Raw genomic sequence first — 22675 nt, 5'->3', positions numbered from 1 at the left:
ATATCCACCACACTGCACACAGTTCTCTCTCACTTGGACAACAAAGACACTTATGCCAGAATCCTGTACATTGATTTCAGTTCAATACCATCATCCCGCAGAGACTAGTGGAGAAACTGTCACTGCTTGGCCTTAGCACTGCCATGTGTCGCTGGATTCTGGATTTCTTGACAGAGAGACCACAGTCAGTCTGTGTTGGCAGGAACATCTCTGACTCCATCACACTGAGCACTGGATCCCCACAAGGCTGTGTGCTTAGCCCATTGCTGTTTACACTGCTAACACATGACTGTGCAGCCAGATTCAAGGAGAACCTGATCATTAAATTTGCAGATGATACCACAGTGGTGGGGCTTATCAGCAAAAATGATGAAACTATGTACAGGGAGGAGGTCAAACACCTGGACAGCTGGTGCAGGGATAACAACTTGATGCTTAATGTCACCAAAACCAAGGAGATGATCGTTGATTTCAGACGGTCTCAGCCTGAGCACACACCCCTCAGCATCAGCGGCTCCACAGTGGAGAGAGTGGAAAACATCAAGTTCCTCGGGGTGCAGATCTCGGACAATCTCACCTGGTCCAGGAACACCACTGGGATTGTGAAACGGGCCCAGCAGAGATTGCACTTTCTGAGGAAGCTTAAACAAGCATCACTCCCCACTAACATCTTAACTACATTCTACAGAGGCGTGGTTGAGAGTGTGCTGACCTTTTGCATCACTACCTGGTACTCCAGCTGCAGTGCTGTCGACAAAAAAGCCTTGCAGAGGGTGGTTAGGGGAGCAGAGAAGGTTATTGGGGTCTCCCTACTTTCTGTCCAAGACCTCTTTCAGAGTCGATGCCTCCAGAAGACACAGTACATCATTAAAGACCTCTCACACCTTCTCCATGAACTGTGTGTTCTTCTGCCATCAGGCAAACGTTACAGGAGCATCAAAACTAAAACCACAAGGCTACTAAACAGCTTCCTCCCACGGGCAGTCAGACTGCTAACTAGCTGCTCTACCTGACTCTGCTTTGGACACTTTTAACTTGCACTGGACACTTATAACTGATTTTAACTGACATGTGGCTGTTGTGTTTTACTATTTATTGTTATGTTTATTATTTAGTGTTGCGCTTGTTATGTTATGATTGCACTGCCCCTGAGAAACGCTGTCTTATTCTGCCCTGCAGAGTTGATGTATGGTTAGAATGACAATAAAGTTCTTTGAATCTTTGAATCTTTAATCTTTGAAAAACAAGGTTGGGGACTGCAAATGCAGAGCCCTTAGTATTATTAAGGATCCCACCCATCCATCCAGCATTCTCTTTGACTTTCTACCATCAGGCAGGAAACTACGATGCATAAAGACAAGAACTGTCAAGATGAGAAACAGTTCCTTCTCCCAGGCCATTAGGCTTCTGAACTCCCTGCTGCATTGTATTCAAAATGTCACTGGTTAATCTGTTCTGCATCTTACAATGCTTAATATTAATGCACGCAGACATGAGGAAATCTGCAGGTGCTGGAAATTCAAGCAACACACATACAAAATGCTGGTGAACGCAGCAGGCCAGGCAGTATCTCTAGGAAGAGGTACAGTCGACGTTTCGAGCCTAGACCCTTCGTCAGGACTAACTGAAAAAAGAGATAGAAAGAGATTTGAAAGTGGGAGGGGAGGGGGAGATTCGGAATGATAGGAGAAGACAGGAGGGGGAGGGATGGAGCTAAGAGCTGGAAAGTTGATTGGCAAAAGGGATATGAGAGGATCATGGGACAGGAGGCCCAGGGAGAAAGAAAGGGGAGGAGAGCCCAGAGGATGGGCAAGGTGTTATAGGTGTTACAGAGGGAGAAAAAAGAGAGAGAAAAAGAGAAAAATTAAACAAATAAATAAATAAATAAATAAGGGATGAGGTATGAAGGGGAGGTGGGGCATTAACGGAAGTTAGAGAAGTCAATGTTTCTGCCATCAGATTGGAGGCTACCCAGACGGAATATAAGGTGTTGTTCCTCCAACCTGAGTGTGGCTTCATCTTTACAGTAGAGGAGGCCGTGGATAGATATGTCAGAATGGGAACGGGATGTGGAATTAAAATGTGTGGCCACTGGGAGATCCTGCTTTCTCTAGCCGACAAAGCATAGGTGTTCAGCAAAGTGGTCTCCCAGTCTGCATCGGGTCTCGCCAATATATAAAAGGCCACATCAGGAGCACCGGACGCAGTATATCACCCCAGCCGACTCACAGGTGAAGTGTCGCCTCACCTGGAAGGACTGCCTGGGGCCCTGAATGGTGGTAAGGGAGGAGGTGTAAGGGCATGTGTAGCACTTGTTCTGTTTACAAGGATAAGTGCCGGGAGGGAGATCAGTGGGGAGGGATGGGGGGGGGGACGAATGGACAAGGGAGTCGTGTAGGGAGTGATCCTTGCGGAAAGCAGAAAGGTGGGGAGGGAAAGGTGTGCTTCGTGGTGAGATCCCGTTGGAGGTGGCGGAAGTTACAGTGAATTATATGTTGGACCCGGAGGCTGGTGGGGTGGTAGGTGAGGACAAGGGAACCCTATTCCTAGTGGGGTGGCGGGCTGATGTGCGTGAAATGGGAGAGATGCGTTTGAGAGCAGAGTTGATGGTGGAGAAAAGGAAGCCCCTTTCTTTAAAAAAGGAGGTCATCTCCTTCGTCCTGGAATGAAAAGCCTCATCCTGACAGCAGATGCAGCGGAGACGGTGGAATTGCAAGAAGGGGATGGCATTTTTGCAAGAGACAAGGTGGGAAGAGGAATAATCCAGGTAGTTGTGAGAGTCTGTAGGCTTATAGTAGACATCAGTAGATAAGCTGTCTCCAGAGACAGAGACAGAAAGATCAAGAAAGGGGAGGGAGGTGTCGGAAATGGACCAGGTAAAGTTGAGGGCAGGGTGAAAGCTGAAGACAAAGTTAATGAAGTCAACGAGCTCAGCATGCGTGCAGGAAGCAGCGCCAATCCAGTCGTCGATGTAGCAAAGGAAAAGTGGGGACAGATACCAGTATTGGCTTGGAACATGGATTGTTCCACAAAGCCACCAGAAAGGCAGGCTTAGCTGGGACCCATACGGGTGCCCATGGCTACATCTTTAGTTTGGAGGAAGTGGGAGGAGCCAAAGGCAAAATTATTAAGAGTAAGGACTAATTCCACTAGACGGAGGAGAGTGGTAGAAGAGGGGAACTGGTTAGGTCTGGAATCCAAAAAGAAGCGGAGAGCTTTGAGACTTTCCTGGTGGGGGATGGAGGTATATAGGGACTGGACATCCATGGTGAAAATAAAGCGGCGGGGGCCAGGGAACTTAAAATCATTCAAAAAATTCAGAGCGTGAGAAGTGTCATGAACATAGGTGGGAAGGGATTGAACAAGGGAGGTTTAAAACAGTGTCGAGGTATGCAGAAATGAGTTTGGTGGGGCAGGAGCAAGCTGAGACAATGGGTCTACCAGGACAGGCAGGTTTGTGGACCTTGGGTAGGAGGTAGAAATGGGAAGTGCGGGGTGTGGGAACAATAAGGTTGGTAGCAGTGGTTGGGAGATCCCCTGAGCTGATAAAGTTGGTGATGCTGTGGGAGACAATGGCCTGGTGCTCCTTAGTGGGGTCATAATCGAGGGGTAAATAAGAGGAGGTATCCATGAGTTGTCGCTGTGCCTCGGCAAGGTAGAGGTCAGTACACCAGACTACAACAGCACCCCCTTTATTGGCGGGTTTCTCTTTTCAAATTTTTAAATTATTTTTTTTCCAAAATAAACACGAGTGCATCGAAGTAAACACCACTTACAATGTCTCAAGAAAAAAAACATTTTATAAAAATTGAAAAAAATTTTGTGATGAAAAGAAACCCCTACTAAGCAAAGTGGGAAAAAAGAAAAATCCCATCAGGTGTTCAACCCCAGAGCCATGCGTCATACATAAAGCTTCTAAAGATAAACATGAAACCGCTAGCAAAAAAAAAGTACCAAAAAAAATTTACAATTAGATCATGGAGAATCCATCAATTAACTCAAATGATAGTAACGAGCAAATGAACCCCATCTTCTCTCAAAATCAAACATAGGTTCAAAGGTTCGACTTCTAATTTTCTCCAAACTAAGACATAGCTTCACTTGAGAGGACCATTGTGAAGCTGTTGTGTCCTTCCACTTCAACAAAATGGCCCTCCTAGCTATCAATGTAACAAATGCAATAACATGTTGGTCAGACACATGGATATTTTGAGAAATTATTCCAAAAAGCACAGTTAATTTGTTAGGTTGTAAATTAATTTTAAGTACTTTAGAAATTGTCGAAAAAAACTGACTTCCAGAACTGCTCCAGCATAGAACAAGACCAAAACATGTGTGTCAGTGTAGCTGTCTCAGTTTTACATCTATCACAATAACTACCAGCATTAGGGAATATTTTAGACAATCTTTCCTTTGTCAAATGGTAACGATGTACAATTTAAAATTGAATCAGTGAATGACTAGCACAGATCAAAGAAGAGTTAACCAGCTTCAGAATCCGCATCCGATCTTCTGTCGTAAAAGTCAAATTGAGTTCCTTTTCCCAATCTTGTTTAATCTTAAATAAAGGACGCTTATCCCATTGTAATAGTAGATTATAAATTCTTCCAATGGAACCCTTCATCGAAGGGTTTGTACTCACAATAGTATCTAACAGGTCAGCATCCAATATGTAAGGAAAATTACTTAAATATTTTTGTAAGAAATGTCTAAATTGGAGATATCGTAAAAAGATTGAGTCGAATGGAAATATCTATTTAATGTTTTAGAGAAATTTGGTTTTGGTGTTAATTTTAATAATTGGATTAGAATGATATAAAAAGCTCCTTTTGCTACTGTTATTACTAATAACTGTAGGTCTCCTTTTTTTCAGCTTTCATTGGGGACAAGACAAAGCTGTCCATCAAGTCCTTTGTTATTTAATTTAATATTAGAACCCCTTGCTATTGCTCTCAGTGAAGCTAAAAATATTTACGGGATTTCTGTGAATGAGACCATTCATAAGATATCTCTTTATGCAGATGATTTATTGGTTTATATATCAAATCTTGAGGAATCTATTCCTGCCTTGTTAAAATTATTTAATGAATTTGGAGAGTTTCAGGATATAAAATAAACTTTAGTAAAAGTGAATTGCTTCCTATAAATGAATCCGATTCTATGTATGACAATACTCCTTTCAAAGTCACAGATTCTTTTAGTTATTTAGGTGTCACAATCACTGAAAATATAAGGATCTTTATAAAGCCAATGTTGTTCCTTTGTTAGACTCTATGAAATATTTATTTAGTAGATGGAGTCCACTTACATTTTCACTTGTTAGTCACATCCATATAGTCAAAAAGATGATTCTACCAACATTTTTATATCTATTTCAGAATATCCCTTTTTTTTGACTAAGAAGTTTTTTGACCGGATTGATTCTATTATTTTATCTTTTATCTGGAATAATAAAAGACCAAGAATTAGTAAATATCATTTACAAAAGTTGAAAAAGGATGGAGGTCTCGCTTTGCCTAATTTGAGAATGTATTACTGGGCTGTTAATGTGCGATACATGTCCTTTTGGTTACATTGGGTTGATAAGAAGGATCGGCCTATCTAGGTAGATTTGGAATTGAAAGCTGTGAAACGGTTTTATTTAACTTCGTTTGGGAGCTGCTTTGCCTACACAATTAGCTAAAGTTGCTAATTTAAACTTATACCCTGTGATTAAGCATTCTTTACAAACTTGGCTTCAGTTCCGCAATTTTTTTAATCTTAAAAAATTTAAGCTTTGTAGTTTAATTTATTGAAACTACTTTTTTAAGCCTTCTTTGAGTGATCCAATTTTTTTATTTTGGAAAAATAAAGGTATTAATTCTTCTTTGGATTTATTTAAAGAAGGTAGACTGAGGTCCTTTGAACAATTAGTTGATAAATATTCTCTATCGGCTGGTTTTATAGTAAGGTTAGGATTAGTGCAGAGAGCAGAGTGTTCGGAAGGAGTGAGGTTGGAATGGAAACAAGGTGTGGTGAAGTCGAGACGGTTGACGTCCCGTAGGCAGTTAGCAATAAAGAGATCCAGAGCAGGCAGAAGACCAGAGTGGGGTGTCCATGAAGAGGAGGAGGGTTGAAGACAGGAGAAGGAGTCATCGCTCAGGGTAGCAAAGGCCTTGCTGAAGAAGTAGGCTCGAAGACAGAGCCGGCTGCGAAGAGTTCAGTGTCATGGCGAATGCGGAACTCGCTGAGGTGTGGGCGAAGGGAGACAAACATAAGACCCTTACTGAGGACAGAGCTCTCTGCCTCAGAGAGTTGAAGGTCTGAGGGGATGGTAAAGACCCAGCACGGATGAGAAGTGGGACCAGAGGGGGGAGGGTGAGGGAGGCTGGTGGTGTTAGTGGAGAGGGTAGGGTTGGGGTGAGAGGAAGAAGGAGCCTCTGAGGGCCCAGGAATTGACTGTGGGATCTGAGGGAGATGGGGTTGCAGAGTGGTGGTGGGGGAAGGGGAGACGGGAGTCACAATAGCAGCATGTGAAGACCCAGCCTGGAGTCGCAGTTGGTGGTTGCGCAATCACTTCGAAGGTGTCCATGGTCGTTGGAGCCCGCATTGATGGTGCTGGATTCTGGGTTTTGAATATACCCTGGATTGCTGGAGCCGCTGAGATCAATGGTGGGGGCTGCAATCCAAAGTTCATGCCTGCTAGCGTCGGGGCCAGCAGGCTCTGGGGTCGGCAGATGTAAGATCTTGCTATCCTTGCCTAACATGACAAAGTCAAAGAAATGGCAATGGTCTTGAGTTTGTTATTTATGTTTGATTCATCTGTATATTTTATCCTTTTGTGTACTACTGTACTTTACACTCTGGTTCAGAGAAACGATGTCTCGTTTCCATATACATTATATGGTTATATACATTATATACATGTATATAGTTAAATAATATTAAACTTGACTTGAATACCGCCAAGATTCTACCACTCGCCTACGCATAGTTTAAGGGCTAATGACTACCAACTCACACGTTTCTGGGATGAGGGATGAAACTCACATAGTCACAGAGGGAGAAACTGCAAGCCTCAGAGAGCCAGTACCAGAAGTTAGGATTGAACCTGGATTACCTGACCTGTGAAGCAGTAGTCTCCTCCACATGCCAGAGTGCCCACTCCAAAGTGAATGGTGTTAAATTTATGAAAGCAGACAGGCAAGAAGCTCTGGCACTTGCCTCGAAATTCATTTTGCAGAAGCATTGAACGGACAAATCCATGCACTGTAAATGGAAAGAATTGTTGAGTCAGGAACCAACATGATGACATACATAGTCACACTGTGCCTTCTGCTGAACTTTCAGGGAAACATGTCAGACGAAACACAGTAGCAACTTATGCCAAATGGATGCTCAAAGTGAACAGTGAAATGGCTGCATGGCCCTGATCAATATGCACCTTGAGGACATCATCCAGTTCTGGCTACTGAAGAATATGGAATTCCTTGTTCCCTGATCTCTTAATCTTCCTTGCCCCATTGTGTTCTGATGACTTTAAGTGTTGACCCAGTGACTGGCATGCAGTGTGAAAATTGGCAACTCTGTGTCATGGTCTGGATCAGGTTCCCTTTAAATTTACTTTGTTTGTGTTACAATCTGGACCATTGACTCCCTGTTTCCCTTTAATTCCCTGTTTTCCTGTGTCCCTCGGGCTTGGTGATTTAAGGCAATTTACTCTCGACTGAACTGGCAGTTTATAAGTCTCCGGCTTTCAGCCGTTCGGTGCGAGAGCATTATCGTAGTCACCGAAGATAGTGCGAGCCAATGTCACCTGGCTGGAGCCAACTAAGTTTCTTGCCGGAGCAAGCCAAGTCTCGTCCCGAAGCAAGTGCCAGCAAGCCGCCTTCCCTTGCCAGAACGGGTCAGTCAAAGTTCACCCGCCGGGGTGAGTCAAGAACTCGCCGCTGCTTGGAGCGTACTTGTGCCCAGTTAAAGTACTGTCATCGTTGTGTGGTCTCCGTATCCATGTCCTGTGTCTAAAGGGGGTTCCGGCCCTGTACCCTGGAAGGGTCCTGACCCTGTGTCAAGAGTCCCGACTCCATCCTGTGTCTAAGGAGGAGTCCCGGCTCAGTGTTCTATGTCCTGTGTTTGAGTTCCAAGTCCAAGCTCCAAGGTTCTAGTATCAAGTCCTGGCTCTGAGGTTCCAAGTATCAAGTCCTAGCTCCGAGGTCCGTGTTCCAAGTCCATGCTCCCAGTCCTAGCCCAGACCTTAGTCCCAGCCTAGTCCAGGGCCTGAGTCCTTGTCCATTACACTTATTCCCGCTTCCACTTTACTCTCTCCTTGATTTCTCTCTGTTCTATCCTTGCGTCATGGCTTTCCTCGTAATTATTAATAAACTCTATTTAGTTAACCCTACAAAACGTGTTTGTGTCCTGCATTTGGGTCCACCCTTGCTCCGCACTTGTGACACTCTGTGATTTAATAAGCAGAGATTTGGCATTCTCACTTGGCTAAGGTTGGTAGGTTTCCCCTGGTTCATCAGTAAACTAGATGGGAGGGTTTATGACAATCCACTCATTCTTGGAATCATCATTACTACAGCCAGTTGGCGCCTACCAAATTATTATATTAATTTAAATTCCTCAGTGGGGTTTGAGCTCAGATCTCTGGATTGTTCATCTTAAGCTTTTGTATTTCTAGTTGCAAACAAAAAAAAATCAAAGGCTGGAAATCTGAGATAAAAACAGAAAATGGTGAGGACACCCAGTAGTCAGGCAGTAGTATCTTTCCACACATCTCCTCAGCATCTTATAGGCATCTGTTAGTCTCATGAGACCTTGGATTTGTGCCTTGGAGGGTTTCCAGGACACAGGCCTGGGCAAGGTTGTATGGAAGACCAGCAGTTGCCCATGCTGCAAGTCTCCCCTCTCCACGACACCAATATTGTCCAAGGGAAGGGCATTAGGACCCATACAGCTTGGCACCGGTGCCATCGCAGAGCAATGTGTGGTTAAGTGCCTTGCTGAAGGACACACACACTGCCTCAGCCAAGGCTCGAACTAGTGACCTTCAAGTCACTAGATGAATGCCTTAACCACTTGGCCATGTGCTAAAACTACTCAGCATCACTGTTCTGATAACTGCGTACAGCAGTGCCCCAAGACAAGTGACAAGTAACCTTCCGTATGGAGGCTTGGCTGATAATAATAAGCAATGGCATTTTAAAATGTCTATAATAACTATTATAGGCTAAGAAATAAATCTTCGGAGTTATAGAATCATAAGCTGCAGGAAGAGGTGCTTTGAGTGCCATGTACCCATTCACACTAACTCGACACAAATTGTGTTTTATTCCCGCTCCCCTTCTCCATATTTCCGTCAATTCCCCTCTGATTCTGACACTCACCTATACCTACATGCTGAGGTAATTTACTGAGGGGTAAATTATGTGGGCAATTAACCCATTGCCCACATATCTTTGTGATGTGGGAGCAAACTGGAGCAGCAGAGGAAACCCAAACATTCACAGGAAAAACACACAAACTCCACACCCAGGGCTGTGGCTACAGTGCCCTGCTGTTCTCTGGAGATCTGATTCAATATCCATTGCAGAACATGAGCACATGATGTAGATGGATTCACAGAGTTACATAGAACAGAAACAGGCCCTTCGGCCCTACTCATCCCTGCTAAGTTCACTACCTGAGATAGTCCTATTGGCCGCTGCTTGTACCATATCTCTCTAAAGATTTCCTATCTCCGTACCTTTTAAACATTGCATGTGTATCCAACTCCTCTTCCTCTGACAGTGATACACAGAGGATGTGTATCACTTCCTCTGGCAGCTCATTCCATATACCCACCATCCTCTGTATGTAAAAGATACCTTTCAGTTCCCATCTAAATCTTACCCCCCACCCCCATTTGAATAAGCAGGGCAGCACTGTGAGGATCATGATTTTTGATTTCTCAAGTGCCGTCAATACCTCATTCCTGGGGGAAAAGCTCCATTCAGAGCAGGTTGGCACTTCCATTGTATCCTGGATAATGGACTATCTGATTGGCAGACCCCGTTTGTGTGGCTTCAGAGCTGTGTATCAGACATGGCTATAAGTAGCACTGGAGCCCCACAGGGGACAGTATTGGCTCCTTTTCTGTTTACCCTGTATACCTCAGACTTTAGATACAACACTGAGTCATGTCATCTGCAGAAATTCTCTGATGACTCAGCAACAGTTGGGTGTATAAAGGGAGGATGGGAGGATGAATATAGGGCCCTGGTGGAGGACTTTGTCAAATGGTGCAAGGTGAATCATCTGTAGCTCAACATCAGTAAGGCAAGAGAGATAGTGATGGACTTTAGGAAGACTAAGCCTGCACTGCTCCCTGTTACTATTGATGGTGAGGACGTGGATGTGGTGAGGACCTACAACTACCTGGGGGTGCACCTGGATGACAGACTTGAGTGGAGCACCAACACAGAAGCTGTGTACAAGAAGGGCCAGAGTCCCTCTACTTCCAGAGGAGACTGAGGTGCATGGAGTACGCAGACCTCTCCTTCACATGGTCTACCAGTCTATTGTCACCAGTACAATCTTCTATGCCATGGTGTGCTGGGGCAATGGCATCAACATGGGTGATGCCAACAGGCTCAATAAACTGATTAGAAAGGCTGGCTCAGCTATAGGAGTCAAACTGGACACACTGGAGGCTGTGATAGAACAAAGAACCATACATAAAATCCTGCATTTCTGGACAATGTTTCTCACCTTCTGCATGACAACTTGGCTGAACATAAGAACACTTTTAGTAATAGACTAAGACTACTGCACTGTATGCAGCTATGAGGTAATTCTTATCCTCGGCCATTAGGCTCTATAAAGAGTCAATCTATAGCCAGGGAAGTGATAACCCCCCACTCCTGTTATGCTGTGTATGGTAATTTATTTTTCAATTCTTTCTTACTTCTCTTCTAATATTTGTATATCTGTGACTCTGTAATTTCCTTCGAGATCAATAAAGCACCTATCTATCTGCCTAAAGCTACACTCTCCAGTTTTAGACTCCTGAGCCTGGGGAAAAATATACTGACTATTCATCCTATCTATATCCCTCTGTAAGGTCACCCCTCAGCCTCCAGTCAAGGGTAAAATAATCTCTCCCCTATCCACTTCCTCTTTATAACTCGAGCCTTCCAATCCTGGTAATACTTCTCCATCTCTATATACATCTCCTCTGCATTTTTCCAGCATTATCACGTCTTTCCTATACACTAAAAGCAACAAACCTGCATGTGCAGGGAACATGAAATAAAAACATGTGCTTGTTGAACTGTCTCCTAAACATTGCTCTCATAACTATTTCTACCATCTCTCCTGACAGGGTGTTCCAGGCACCTACTACCCTCTGTGTAACCTGACCCCAACATCTCCTTTAACCTCCTTCCATACTCCAACTTTAACCAATGTCCTCTGGTACTGTATTTCACATTTCCACCTTGGGAAAAAGAGGATCTAACCTATCTATGCCTCTAATGATTTTATCTACTTCTATTATTTCAGCCTCTGACACTCCTCTAGGTTTGTTTAACCTCTCATAACTAGTACTCTCTGATCCAGACAGTCTCCCCCGTACCCTCCCCAAAGATCCACATCCCTCCTGTAATGCAGCAACCAGAACTGCACACAATACTCCAATCATGGTCAAACCAGAGGTTTATATGGTATGACATTAGTTATTTTGTTACTTTCACATTTGCCACATATTTGTCCACACACTTTCGATCTCCCTGTGACTGTTCCTTCATTGCTCATCCCGATCAGTTAAATCCCAATGTGGGCAAATTGTAACTGTGTGTTCGAATTGATCCTCAGCTAACACCATGCTGGGGATGGACATGCTAAACGGTAGCACTGGGATTCTCGTGAGTGCTGCTGTGAATCTTGACATCTATGGGAAATCCCTGAAACCTGCAGGTACGTCAGTTCAGTTCACACATCATCTCACCATCAAAAACAAGTATTTAGAAGGCTTGTTAAGATTCAAGCTTGTTTATTTTCTTTCTTCAGTATACAAGTGTAAAGGAGAACAAAATGATTATTACTCTGGGTCTGATGCAGCATAAAAAACACAATAAAGAAACAAAGAAAACACAATAAATACAAAAATGAAAGCAATCCTATAAAACATAATGTACAAGGAACTGTTATATACACCGACTGATAGTATGTAGACTGATATATGTAGACTGATTGCACACAGACTGAACGTAGGCAGATTGCACGTAGACTGATATACATAGATTGATTGCACATAGGTTGTATATAGACTGATAATACATAGACTGATTGTACATAGGCTGTGCATAGGTTGATTGTACATAGACCGTATGTAGGCAAATTTGTAGACTGATATACATTGACCGATATACGTAGACTGATTGTACATAGACTGTACGTAGACTGATTTATGTAGACTGATTGTATATAGACTGTACATAGGTTGATTGTACATAGACCGTATGTAGGCAGATTTCATGTCGACTGACATACATAGACTAATTGTACATAGACCGTATGTACATAGGTTGATTGTACATAGACTGATTGTATGTGATTGTAAATAATGGTGAGGTGAGGGTGTTAATGGGTGGAGGTGTTCATCAGCCTGACGGCTGGGGGAGGAGCAAGTAACCATTTTTGAGTCTCAAGGTCCTGATGTGAGTGCTGCATAGCTTCTTCCCTGATGAGAGGTGTAGAACATAGAGCATTATAGAACAGTACAGCTCCTTTCGTCCACAATGTTGTGCTGACCTTTTAACCTACTCGAAGATCAGTCTAACCCTTCCCTCACACATATTCCTCCATTTTTCTATCATCCATGTGTCTGTCTAAGAGTTTCTTAAATGTCCCTAATGTACCTACCTCTACAAGAGCAGTTCGTGCATTCACCAGCCTCTGTGTAAAACACCTTATCTCTGACATTCTCCCTATCACCTTAAAATTATGTCCCCTTGTATGAGCTATTTCTGCTCTGGAAAAATTCTCTGGCTGTCCACTCTGTGTACGCCTCTTATCTTGTACACCTCTATCAAGTCACCTCTCATCCTCCTTTGCTCCAGAGAGAAAAGTGCTGGCTTGCTCAACCTATCCTCTTAACTCGTTTAATTCGGACCTTTTCAGCAGCAAAACATGCTGAAATATTTCACAGGACTATTTAGTAAATGTAACATTATGTAAGGAGAAATTGAGGTAAGTAGATCAAAAAAAGGAAAGAATTCGAGAATGTTGGACTTGAAAGTTGAAGACTGCTGTCAGTGAAGCAGGCAAAAGAAGAGGCTGGGTACCTCAGAGTGTCAGAGGAGACTGTTGTTACAGAGGAAAGCAGAAATATGAATGGATTTGATTGCATCCTGAGGTTCTTACCAAATGAGGCACTGTTAGAGCTCAGTGAACTCACAGAGATGAGTGAATTGAATGAATGAATGAATGAATGAAATTTATTTCGGTCAGTACAAACATAACAAAAGGCATCATTTTCAATGATGATTTCATAACAATGATTTCATAGGACAAAATTATCACAAAACAATAGATATTCTTTAAAACAGACTGAAAGGGTGTAGGTTGAAGCTACAGCTTATTACACCTACCCCTCTTACTTATACAACAACATATTTGGCGTCAATCATCATATCAAAACAAAAGAATTGCACAGCATGGAAGCAGAGTCTTGGCTCACTGTGTCTGTGCTGACCATCGTATCTATCTGTGCTTATCTCACTTACCATGTCCAGATGTCCCTTAAATGTTGTGACTGTTTCTGTCTCTGCCAGCTCCTCTGGAATCTCATTACAGATGCTAACTACTCTGTGTGAAAATTAACTCCACCGCATTCCTACTAAATTCCTTCTTATCATTTTAAATTTAGACCCTCTAACTTTAAACGCCCCTACCATGTAAAACAAACAAGGGTCTTGGCCTGAAACGTCGACTGTACCTCTTCCTAGAGATGCTGCCTGGCCTGCTGTGTTCACCAGCAACGTTTATGTGTGTTGCTTGAAATTCCAGCATCTGCAGATTTCCTTGTGACTGGTTAATAACTATATTTATGGCTCCCATAATCTTATGTACCTCTATCATGGCACCTCTTAGCCTCCTTGGCTTAAGGAGAAACAAAACCCAGCCTATCCAATCTCACCTTATAACTCAAGGCTTTGGGTCCCAGCAACATGAATAATTCTCTAGAGTTCAGAAAGAAAGGCTGCAGTTTTGGATATACAGTAGATTCTGGTTAACATCCAGCCCAGTACATTTTGACCCAATTAGGCGGCTGCCACAATTAGCCAAAATTTCATCAAAATAGTTACAAAGGTATAAGAAGATAAACTGCTGTTTTAACTGAGTAATAAATTATGTATTTAAATGAAATATGGAAGAATTGGAATACTATCAATGCAGTACTATAAAACTGCATTAGTACCTAATAATTATCGATGGAGGAATCTGTCCAGTGTATGCAGTCGACTTTTATTTTGATTGGCTGTAAGTGAACAAAGGGCTGTATGGGGTGAAAGCGAGGGGTGAAGGGACATAATGTGTGCATTCTGGGGCATCTTACTCACCTTTGGTCCCCACCGGACACTCGTCTCCCACCTGTGGCTCCAAGTATCTGTTTGCATGCTGCAGCAGCCACATCCCAACACCACTTTGACAGGCAGGCTAAATCAGGTGAGAGTAGCCAGCAGGCCTCATTCCCTGGAGAAATAGGGACATGCCTGTCCTAGCATGTTAAGTCAACTCCGGCAGACTGGGCAGATGAGATCTACAGTGAAATCCAACAGCCAGGAAGAAGGTTCCGGAACACTCCATGGAGAGCAAAAGGCACAACAAGGTGCAGGAGTAGTCAAGGCCATCCACTGCAACTAGGGAAAACCCCAGTTGTGACGACTGCTCGTACCACTGGACCCGGTCTTCCAAGGTCGAGAGAGTGGAACTACTTTAAAAACTCTCCTGCACAGGTTTACTAACATAGTTGGGTATGACGGACAACCACCAAAGGAATAAAGTCAGCACAGACACCTACTGCAGATAATGGACTGCCTCTGCCTTCAACGATTGCATCCTCCAAATCTTCATTTTCATTGAAAAAAAACAAGATGATTGTTGATACCCTCAAGTTCTTTGTGATTCCTAACTTTCTGAAGTAGTGAAATTGTTTCATTTTCACTCCTGACTGTTTCTGGCATCTCCAAGTCTGAATGCTTGAAACCACAGTGAGCAAAACAGTTATTGCGTATTTCTCACCAACGATCAGTGACAAAGATCACTGCTTTTTGAAAAGGAGCACATGCATCTGACACTATTTAAAAAGTGTTTGATCTAAGCATGGTGTAGTGTCTAATTGCCACACAAGTTCATGCTGGTTAGAAACTGTTCAGCAACAGTCTCCTGCCCCAATTAAGCAGCATCGTGTACCAAATAAATGAAATGAATCCTGGCTATTTTCTCGATAAGTTTTGTTCTTTAAGAGTTGTTCCAAACAAGCGGCTGTCTCAATTAATGGGGATCCACTGTATTATCTTCAGACAAACATATTTTCATACATGAAGACATGTAGGCTATTCAGCCCCTCAAATAATCCCATTTTCCCACTAATTCCCATGTAACCTATCCTTCCCCAGCACCCAAGGTCAGGATCGAACCTGGGTCATCAGAGCAGTGAGGCGGTGGTTCTACCAGCTGCACCACTGTGATTTTCATTAATGATGTAATTCAGCATAACCCAATTTACCATCAGGTTGAAGAGATTAGCTTTATTTGACACACTGAGATTAAAACAGCAACACATACAGTGAAATGCATCAAATCAAATCAGTGAGGATTGCCTACAGAACATGCCCACAACTCACTAACCCTAACCGTACTTCCTTGGACTGTGGGTCAAAGCGGGAGCACCTGGAAGAAATCCAAGCGGTCACCAGGAGAACGCATATACATACGTACTCCTCATAGACAGCAGAGGGAACTGAAGCTCGATCTTACAGCTGGTAGACTGTAAAGTGTTGCACTTACTGCTACGCTATCAGGCCACCCTCATTCTACTGAAGTCATGGACATTTTTGCAGTGCTCTGTCACTCACCAGGGTCTCCGTCGTACATCATACAGATCAATCTTATTGGGCAGGCCCCAGGGAGTTGCTGCAAAGAACACAAACAGTTACAAAGGTAAACTGGTGACATGGATGAGAGAGTAAGCATATGCAAACTGTGAACCAACACTTGGTTAATTCCATTCCATGTCCCATTAGGATTCTTCTGATGAATTTTCAGTGACGCTCCTGAGTTATGATCAGGCAGAGCCTAGGTGAGATGTCTGTTAGGTGCAACTCTCAGTGCAGAAACCGCTCCATGAGAACTGAGGGCAGAGGCCAGTTTTCACTACTCAAAGGATTTTTGTTTCATTGTGATGGCTCTACAACCGTCTAAATGAATGGTGAGGATCTGAGCAAGAGTGCCAAGAGGAGATGTGTTGAGAAATGTGTGTCCCTTAACTCAGTAGCAAAGTTACTCGCAGTTTGCATGGCATGACAAGGCAATGAGTTAATTGCATTGCCTGATACACGTGACATACCTGGGTAATACCTGGTGACACCTGTGGCACTTCCAAACACCTGCCAGAGTAGCGAAGGGTCATCCTCACGATTGCGTTTGAACACGTCCTCCAGGGCTGCTGTCCAGTTCAACTCATTGAGGATAACTGTCGCTGAAATCAGAAAAGATATTGGAAGCAACAATACATGGTTACCAAAATTCTACCATTGCTCAGTAACTAATGACAGAAGAATGCATACCAAGGGTTGTCCTGGGACAGTCCTAAGTGCTGATAAGACGCATAGGTCGAGTGGATAGCTACACTTTTTAATCCCAGGGAAGAAATGGCTAATACAATGGGGTATAATGTAAAGGTGACTGGAGGAGAGCATAGTGGATATGACAGAGGTAATTTGTTTTTCACACAGGGGTGGTGGCAGATGCAGATACATTAGGGGCATTTAAGGAACTCTCAGATAGGCACATGGATGATAGGAAAATGGAAGGTTATGTAGGAGGGAAGAGTTAGATTGACCTCAGTTTATAAAGTTGGTACAACATTGTGGGCTGAAGGGCCTATACTGCGCCCTGTGTTCTATGTTCTGTGTTCTGGAAATTTCTACTTACAGTGGCATTACAGGAGTTTTGAATGAAATGATTTATTTTAATTAACTATAACAGCAAGGAGGTCACAGCATCTGAAATAATGTTGTCACTATGCCTCTATGCCCTTTGACGATACCACTTACAGAGTACACCCGTAGTGAATAATTCTGACCTTTACCAACAAACAGAAGCTCATTTTATCGGTAAGTCAGAAAATACATAAAAGTCCCTCGATATGGTAATCACTCCTCCACAGTATTATAATGAATGGCATCACATTAAACTAATAAGAAAAAGCACTTACTAAAAATGGAGTAGGAATACTGTATGTACTAGTTCTGTTGAACATTTGTACATCAGACTTTTCAATGAAATAACTTATGGCAGCTCATTCATATGTAGAGCTGTCCATAAGTCAAGTGTCTGTAACCTGGAGATAGTCTATGTGCAAGTAACTATATAACAGAGACATCATTTTCAAAAGAACACAATGATTTTATTGTACAAAGCAATCATAATAAACAAGCTCATGTGTAAAGTAGCCTTAAATAAAATTGTCCTGTTCTAATCACATGGATACTAGGGACAAGAAAGCACACCAACAGCTTTACCTTCTCAAATGGCTAAGGAAATTGAACATATCCCTGATGACTCTTACCAGTGTTTACAGATATACTGCGGAAACAATCTTACCCAAATGCATCACAGCTTGGTACGGCTACAGCTCTGTCCAAGACTGCAAGAAATTGCAGAGATTTGCTAAGATTTCCAGTGGACGGAATTCCAATCCAGCCATTACATGAACCAATATTACCTCCACTGGCTCCTTCTATACTTCCCGCTGCAGGAAAGCAGCCAACATAGGTTGTTGAAGAGATAACGGATGCATTAGTCATGATCTTTCAAGAATCACTTGATTCTGGCATGGTACCAGAGGACTGGAAGATTACAAATGTCACTCCACTCTTTAAGAAGGGAGGAAGGCAAAAGAAAGGAAATTATAGGCCAGTCAGCCTAACCTCAGTGGTTGGGAAAGTGTTGGAGTCTATTATTAAGGATGAGGTTTCGGGATACTTGGAGACTAATGATAAAATAAGTCAAAGTCAGCATGGTTTCTGTGAAGGGAAATCTTGCCTAACAAATCTGTTAGAGGTCTTTGAGGAAGTAGCAAGCAGTGTGGACAAAGGAGAGGTAGTGGATGTCATTTACTTAGATTTTCAGAAGGCATTTGATAAGGTCCCACACATGAGGCTGTTTAATAAGATAAAATCCCATGCATTACAGGAAAGATACTGGCATGGATAGAGTAATGGCTGACAGGCAGGAGGCAGTGAGTGGGAATAAAAGGGGTCTTTTCTGGTTGGCTGCCGGTGACAAGTGGTGTTCCTCAGGGGTCAGTATTGGGACCGCTACTTTTCACATTGTTTGTCAATGATTTGGATAATGGAATTAATACTTTGTGGCAAAATTTGCGGATGACGCGAGGATAGGTGGAGGGGTAGGTAGTGCTGAGGAAGCATTGTAAGACAAATTGGAAGAATTGACAAAACTGTGGCAGAGGGAAGGATGGGGCGGGGTTCTGAGTTGGATGATCAGCCATGATCATAATAAATGGTGGTGCAGGCTCGAAGGGCCGAATGGCCTACTCCTGCACCTATTTTCTATGTTTCTATGTTTCTAGAATATAGTTTTGGGAAATGTATGATAATGGATTTTGGTAAAAGGAACAATAGTGTGGGCTATTATCTAAATGGGGAGAAGGTTCAAACATCAGAGGTGCAGAAGACTTGGAAGTCCTTGTGCAAGACTCCCAGAAGGTTAATTTACAGGTTGAGTCTGTGGTAAATGCAATGCTGGCATTTATTTCGGGGGGGGGGTGGAGAATATAAAAACAAGAAGATAATTTTGAGCCTTTATAAGACCCTAGTCAGGCCACAATTGGAATATTGTGAACAGTTTTGGGCTCCTTATCTCAGTGGCGGTTCATGAGGATGATTCCACCAATGAAGGGGTTAACATATGAGGCAGCTTTGGATCTGTATTCTGGAATGCCGGGGGATCTCATTGAAACCCACCGAATGTTGAAAGTACTAGATAGGGTGGATGTGGAAAGGATGTTTCCTATGGTGGGGGTATCCAGAACTAGAGGGCACAGCCTCAAAATTGAGGGCGACCTTTTAGAGGGGAGGAAGAAGGAATTTTTTTTATCCAGAGAGTGGTAAATCTGTGGAATGCTCTGCCACAGACAGCAGTGGAGGCTGCGTCAGTGTCTATATTTAAGGTGGAAGCTGACAATTTCCTGATTGGTCAGGGCACCAAATGGTATGGTGAGAAGGCAGGCGTAGAGGTTGGAGTGGAATCCGGCATCAGCTATGATGGACTAGCGGAGCAGACTTAGAACACAGAACATAGAATAGTACAGCACAGTACAGGCCCTTCAGCCCACAATGTTGTGCCAACCCTTAAACACTGCCTCCCATATAACACCCCACCTTAAGTCCCTGCATATACCTGTCTAGTAGTCTCTTAAATTTCACTAATGTATCTGCCTCCACCACTGACTAATGGTTGAGTGGCCTCATTCTGCTCCTATGTCTTAAGGTCTTATAAAACAAAGACCTCTCTTAGCCTAGTCATTCGCTCTTCTCCTTCCTCCAAGCTCGAGAACACACAACTAGATTCAAGGGCAGTTTCTATCTGAATTTCATCAGAGCTGGTAGGATAAAGATGTACTTTTGATCTCCCAACCTATCACACTGCGGTCATTGCACCTTTATTGTTTACACCTTCTCTGTAGTTGCCACACTATGTTCTGCATTCTGTTTTGTTTTTACTATCTTGATGGATGGCATGCAAACAAAACCTTTTTACTATATCTTGAAATAGATGACATTTTTTAAATTTACAGATACAGCAGAGTAACAGGCCCTCTCCAGCCCAATGAGCCCATGCCACACTTGTGACGAATTAACTGACTAACCTGCACGTCTTTGGACTGTGGGAGGAAACTGGAGCACTTGGGGAAACCCATGTGGCCATAGGGAGAATGTACAAACTCCTTACAGGTAGAGACGGATTTGAACCCCAGGTGGTGCTGTAATAACTGCCACTAATACCAACTGGCAACAATCCAAGAGTTCAGAATTCTGTCCAAGACTGAAGAATGTAGCCAACAGATCACCAATTATTTCAGAACATGAAGCATATATTTTAACTCTTTCATACTGGGACCTATATGTTCACATGCTCCTAAACAGAGATTTTAAAACAATGCATTGCCTCGATGCTGTTTGAAAAGAAAACATGGTAATTTTTCAAATGCGCATGCAACTTTGACAAATACTTTCTGTCTGGGGAAGTGGTGCAGTAATGAGAAAGCCCCCAAATGAACTTCATGAGCTACTAGCACTTCACCCAGCTGTGAGAGAGAACTCCAGCCTCATCTCTCACTCACACCACGACAGGGTTGGAGCACACCCCAGCTACTGACTCTGATACCCTGAGGTGCCAGTGGAAGAGGAAGTGGCCTGAATGTAGAACATTTGACATCAGGGGTAATACAACAGGGTAATTACAGCCCAGTCATCACAGGCAAAGCCCTCCCCACCATTGAGCACATTTACAAAGAGCACTGCCACAAGAAAGCAGCATCCAATATCAAGGAGCCCCACCAACCAGGCTATGCTCTCTCCTCACATCTACCTCTCTTTGCACAGGAGTTACAGGAGCCTGAGGTCCCACACCTCCAGGTTCAGGAACAGTCATTACCTTCAACCATCATACTCCTAAATTGGCACTGATAACTTCATTCACCTCAACGCTAAACTGATCACGGAAACTATGGACTCATTTTCAAGGGTTCAGCAACACATGCTCTCTATTCTGGAGGAAAACACACAGAGGATGCAGAGGGGGATCAAAAAGGGGAGGGAAGAGGACCGGGTCGAGACAACAGAGGCTTATGGAGAAGAGAAGTTATAAGCTGTGTCTCCCCTCTCTCATCATGGGAAATGTGAGATTGCTGGGGAATAAAATGGACGAACTGACGGCGCTTGTCAGGAGTCAGAGAATATTTTGGGACAGCAGTGTCATGTGTTTTACTGAGATGTGGCTGCACGAGGACATACCCGATCAAAGCGTTTCCATAGAGGGCTTCCAGACCGTTCGAGCTGACCGAAATTGCATGGAGAGCAGTAAGCGTAAAGGAGGGGGGCTGGCGGTTCTGGTAAACAACATATGATGCAATCCTGGGCATATTACGATCAAGGGACGTGTTTGTAGCCCGGATATTGAACTTTTTTGCTGTTGGACTCCGGCCATGTTATTTGCCAAGGGAAATCTCGCATGCAATTGTGGTTGTTGTGTACATCTCTCCCTCTGCCAACCCGACATCGGCGTGTAACATCATTTACACCGTCATAGCCAGATTACAAACCCAGCACCCGAGTGCCCTCATTACCATCTCGGGTGACTTCAACCATGTTACCATGGCTAGAACACTGCCCAACTTCACACAGTATGTGAGCTGAACAACCAGAGGGGAGGGGACTCTGGATTTGATGTATGCTAACGTTAAGGATGCATACAGCTCCTCTCCCCTCCCCCCACTGGGAAGGTCAGATCACAACCTGGTGCATCTAAAACCCTGCTACGTGCCTCTGGTGAAGAGTAAACCTGCAACCTCGAGGACAGTGAGAAAATGGTCAGAGGAGGCTTATGAGGCGCTCCAGGGTTGTTTTGAGGTGACAGACTGGCAGGCATTCTGTGAGCCACATGGAGAGGATATTGATGGGCTCACAGAGTGCATCACTGATTACATCAACTTCTGTGTGGACTGCAATGTTCCGACAAGAACTGTCCTTTGTTATTCAAGTAACAAGCCATGGGTAACAAAGGACATTAAGGACATCCTGAATGCTAAAAAGAGGACGTTTAGAGATGGAAATAGGGAGGAGCTGAGGGCAATACAGAGGGATCTGAAAGCCAGGATCAGGGAGGCTAAAGACAGGTACAGGAGGAAGCTTGAGTGGAAACTCCAGCAGAACAACATGAGAGAGGTCTGGAGGGGGATGAGGACCATCACTGAGTTCCGGCAAACTAGCAACAGAGAAGCTGAAGGCAGTGTGGACAGGGCCAACGAACTTAACCTGTTCTTTAACGGATTTGACATTGTGGCTCCTGCCCATCCCCCACATGAGCCATCTGTTGTCGGCCCCCAATCAACACATATTCCACTCTCCCCTCCTACCCCTCCTCACAGTCCCCCACCCTGCTCTCATGACTATACCTCTTCCCCACACGAAACCACCACGGTGGGTTTCACAGCTGAACAGGTGAGAAGACAGCTGAAACGTCTCAACCCAAGCAAGGCTGCAGGACCGGATGGTGTCAGTACCAGGGTGCTCAAAGCCTGTGCCCCTCAGCTATGTGGAGTACTTCACCATATATTCAACCTGAGCCTGAGGCTCCGGAGGGTTCCTGTGCTGTGGAAGACATCCTGCCTCGTCCCTGT

At 43.7% G+C, this 22675-nt stretch overlaps 1 protein-coding gene across 8 annotated transcripts in view; it reads right to left on the bottom strand.

Moving 5' to 3' along the window:
- The window catches only part of LOC140211181 (voltage-dependent calcium channel subunit alpha-2/delta-2-like), a 1200890-nt gene that overhangs the window by 242691 nt on the left and 935524 nt on the right, over nucleotides 1–22675 (bottom strand). For all 8 annotated transcript variants that reach the window (XM_072280736.1, XM_072280740.1, XM_072280737.1 and 5 more), the window contains 2 exons: nucleotides 16598–16729; nucleotides 16107–16164 (listed from right to left, as the gene is read on the bottom strand). In XM_072280736.1, coding sequence (XP_072136837.1) covers nucleotides 16107–16164; nucleotides 16598–16729 — 190 coding nt within the window. The remainder of the gene's footprint in view (nucleotides 1–16106; nucleotides 16165–16597; nucleotides 16730–22675) is intronic.

Source organism: Mobula birostris, chromosome 16 (assembly GCF_030028105.1).
Source record: "Mobula birostris isolate sMobBir1 chromosome 16, sMobBir1.hap1, whole genome shotgun sequence".
Classification (NCBI taxonomy): Eukaryota; Metazoa; Chordata; class Chondrichthyes; order Myliobatiformes; family Myliobatidae; genus Mobula; species Mobula birostris.
The sequence above is the reverse complement of the archived record's forward strand: the minus strand, read 5'-3'. Positions and strand labels throughout refer to the sequence as shown.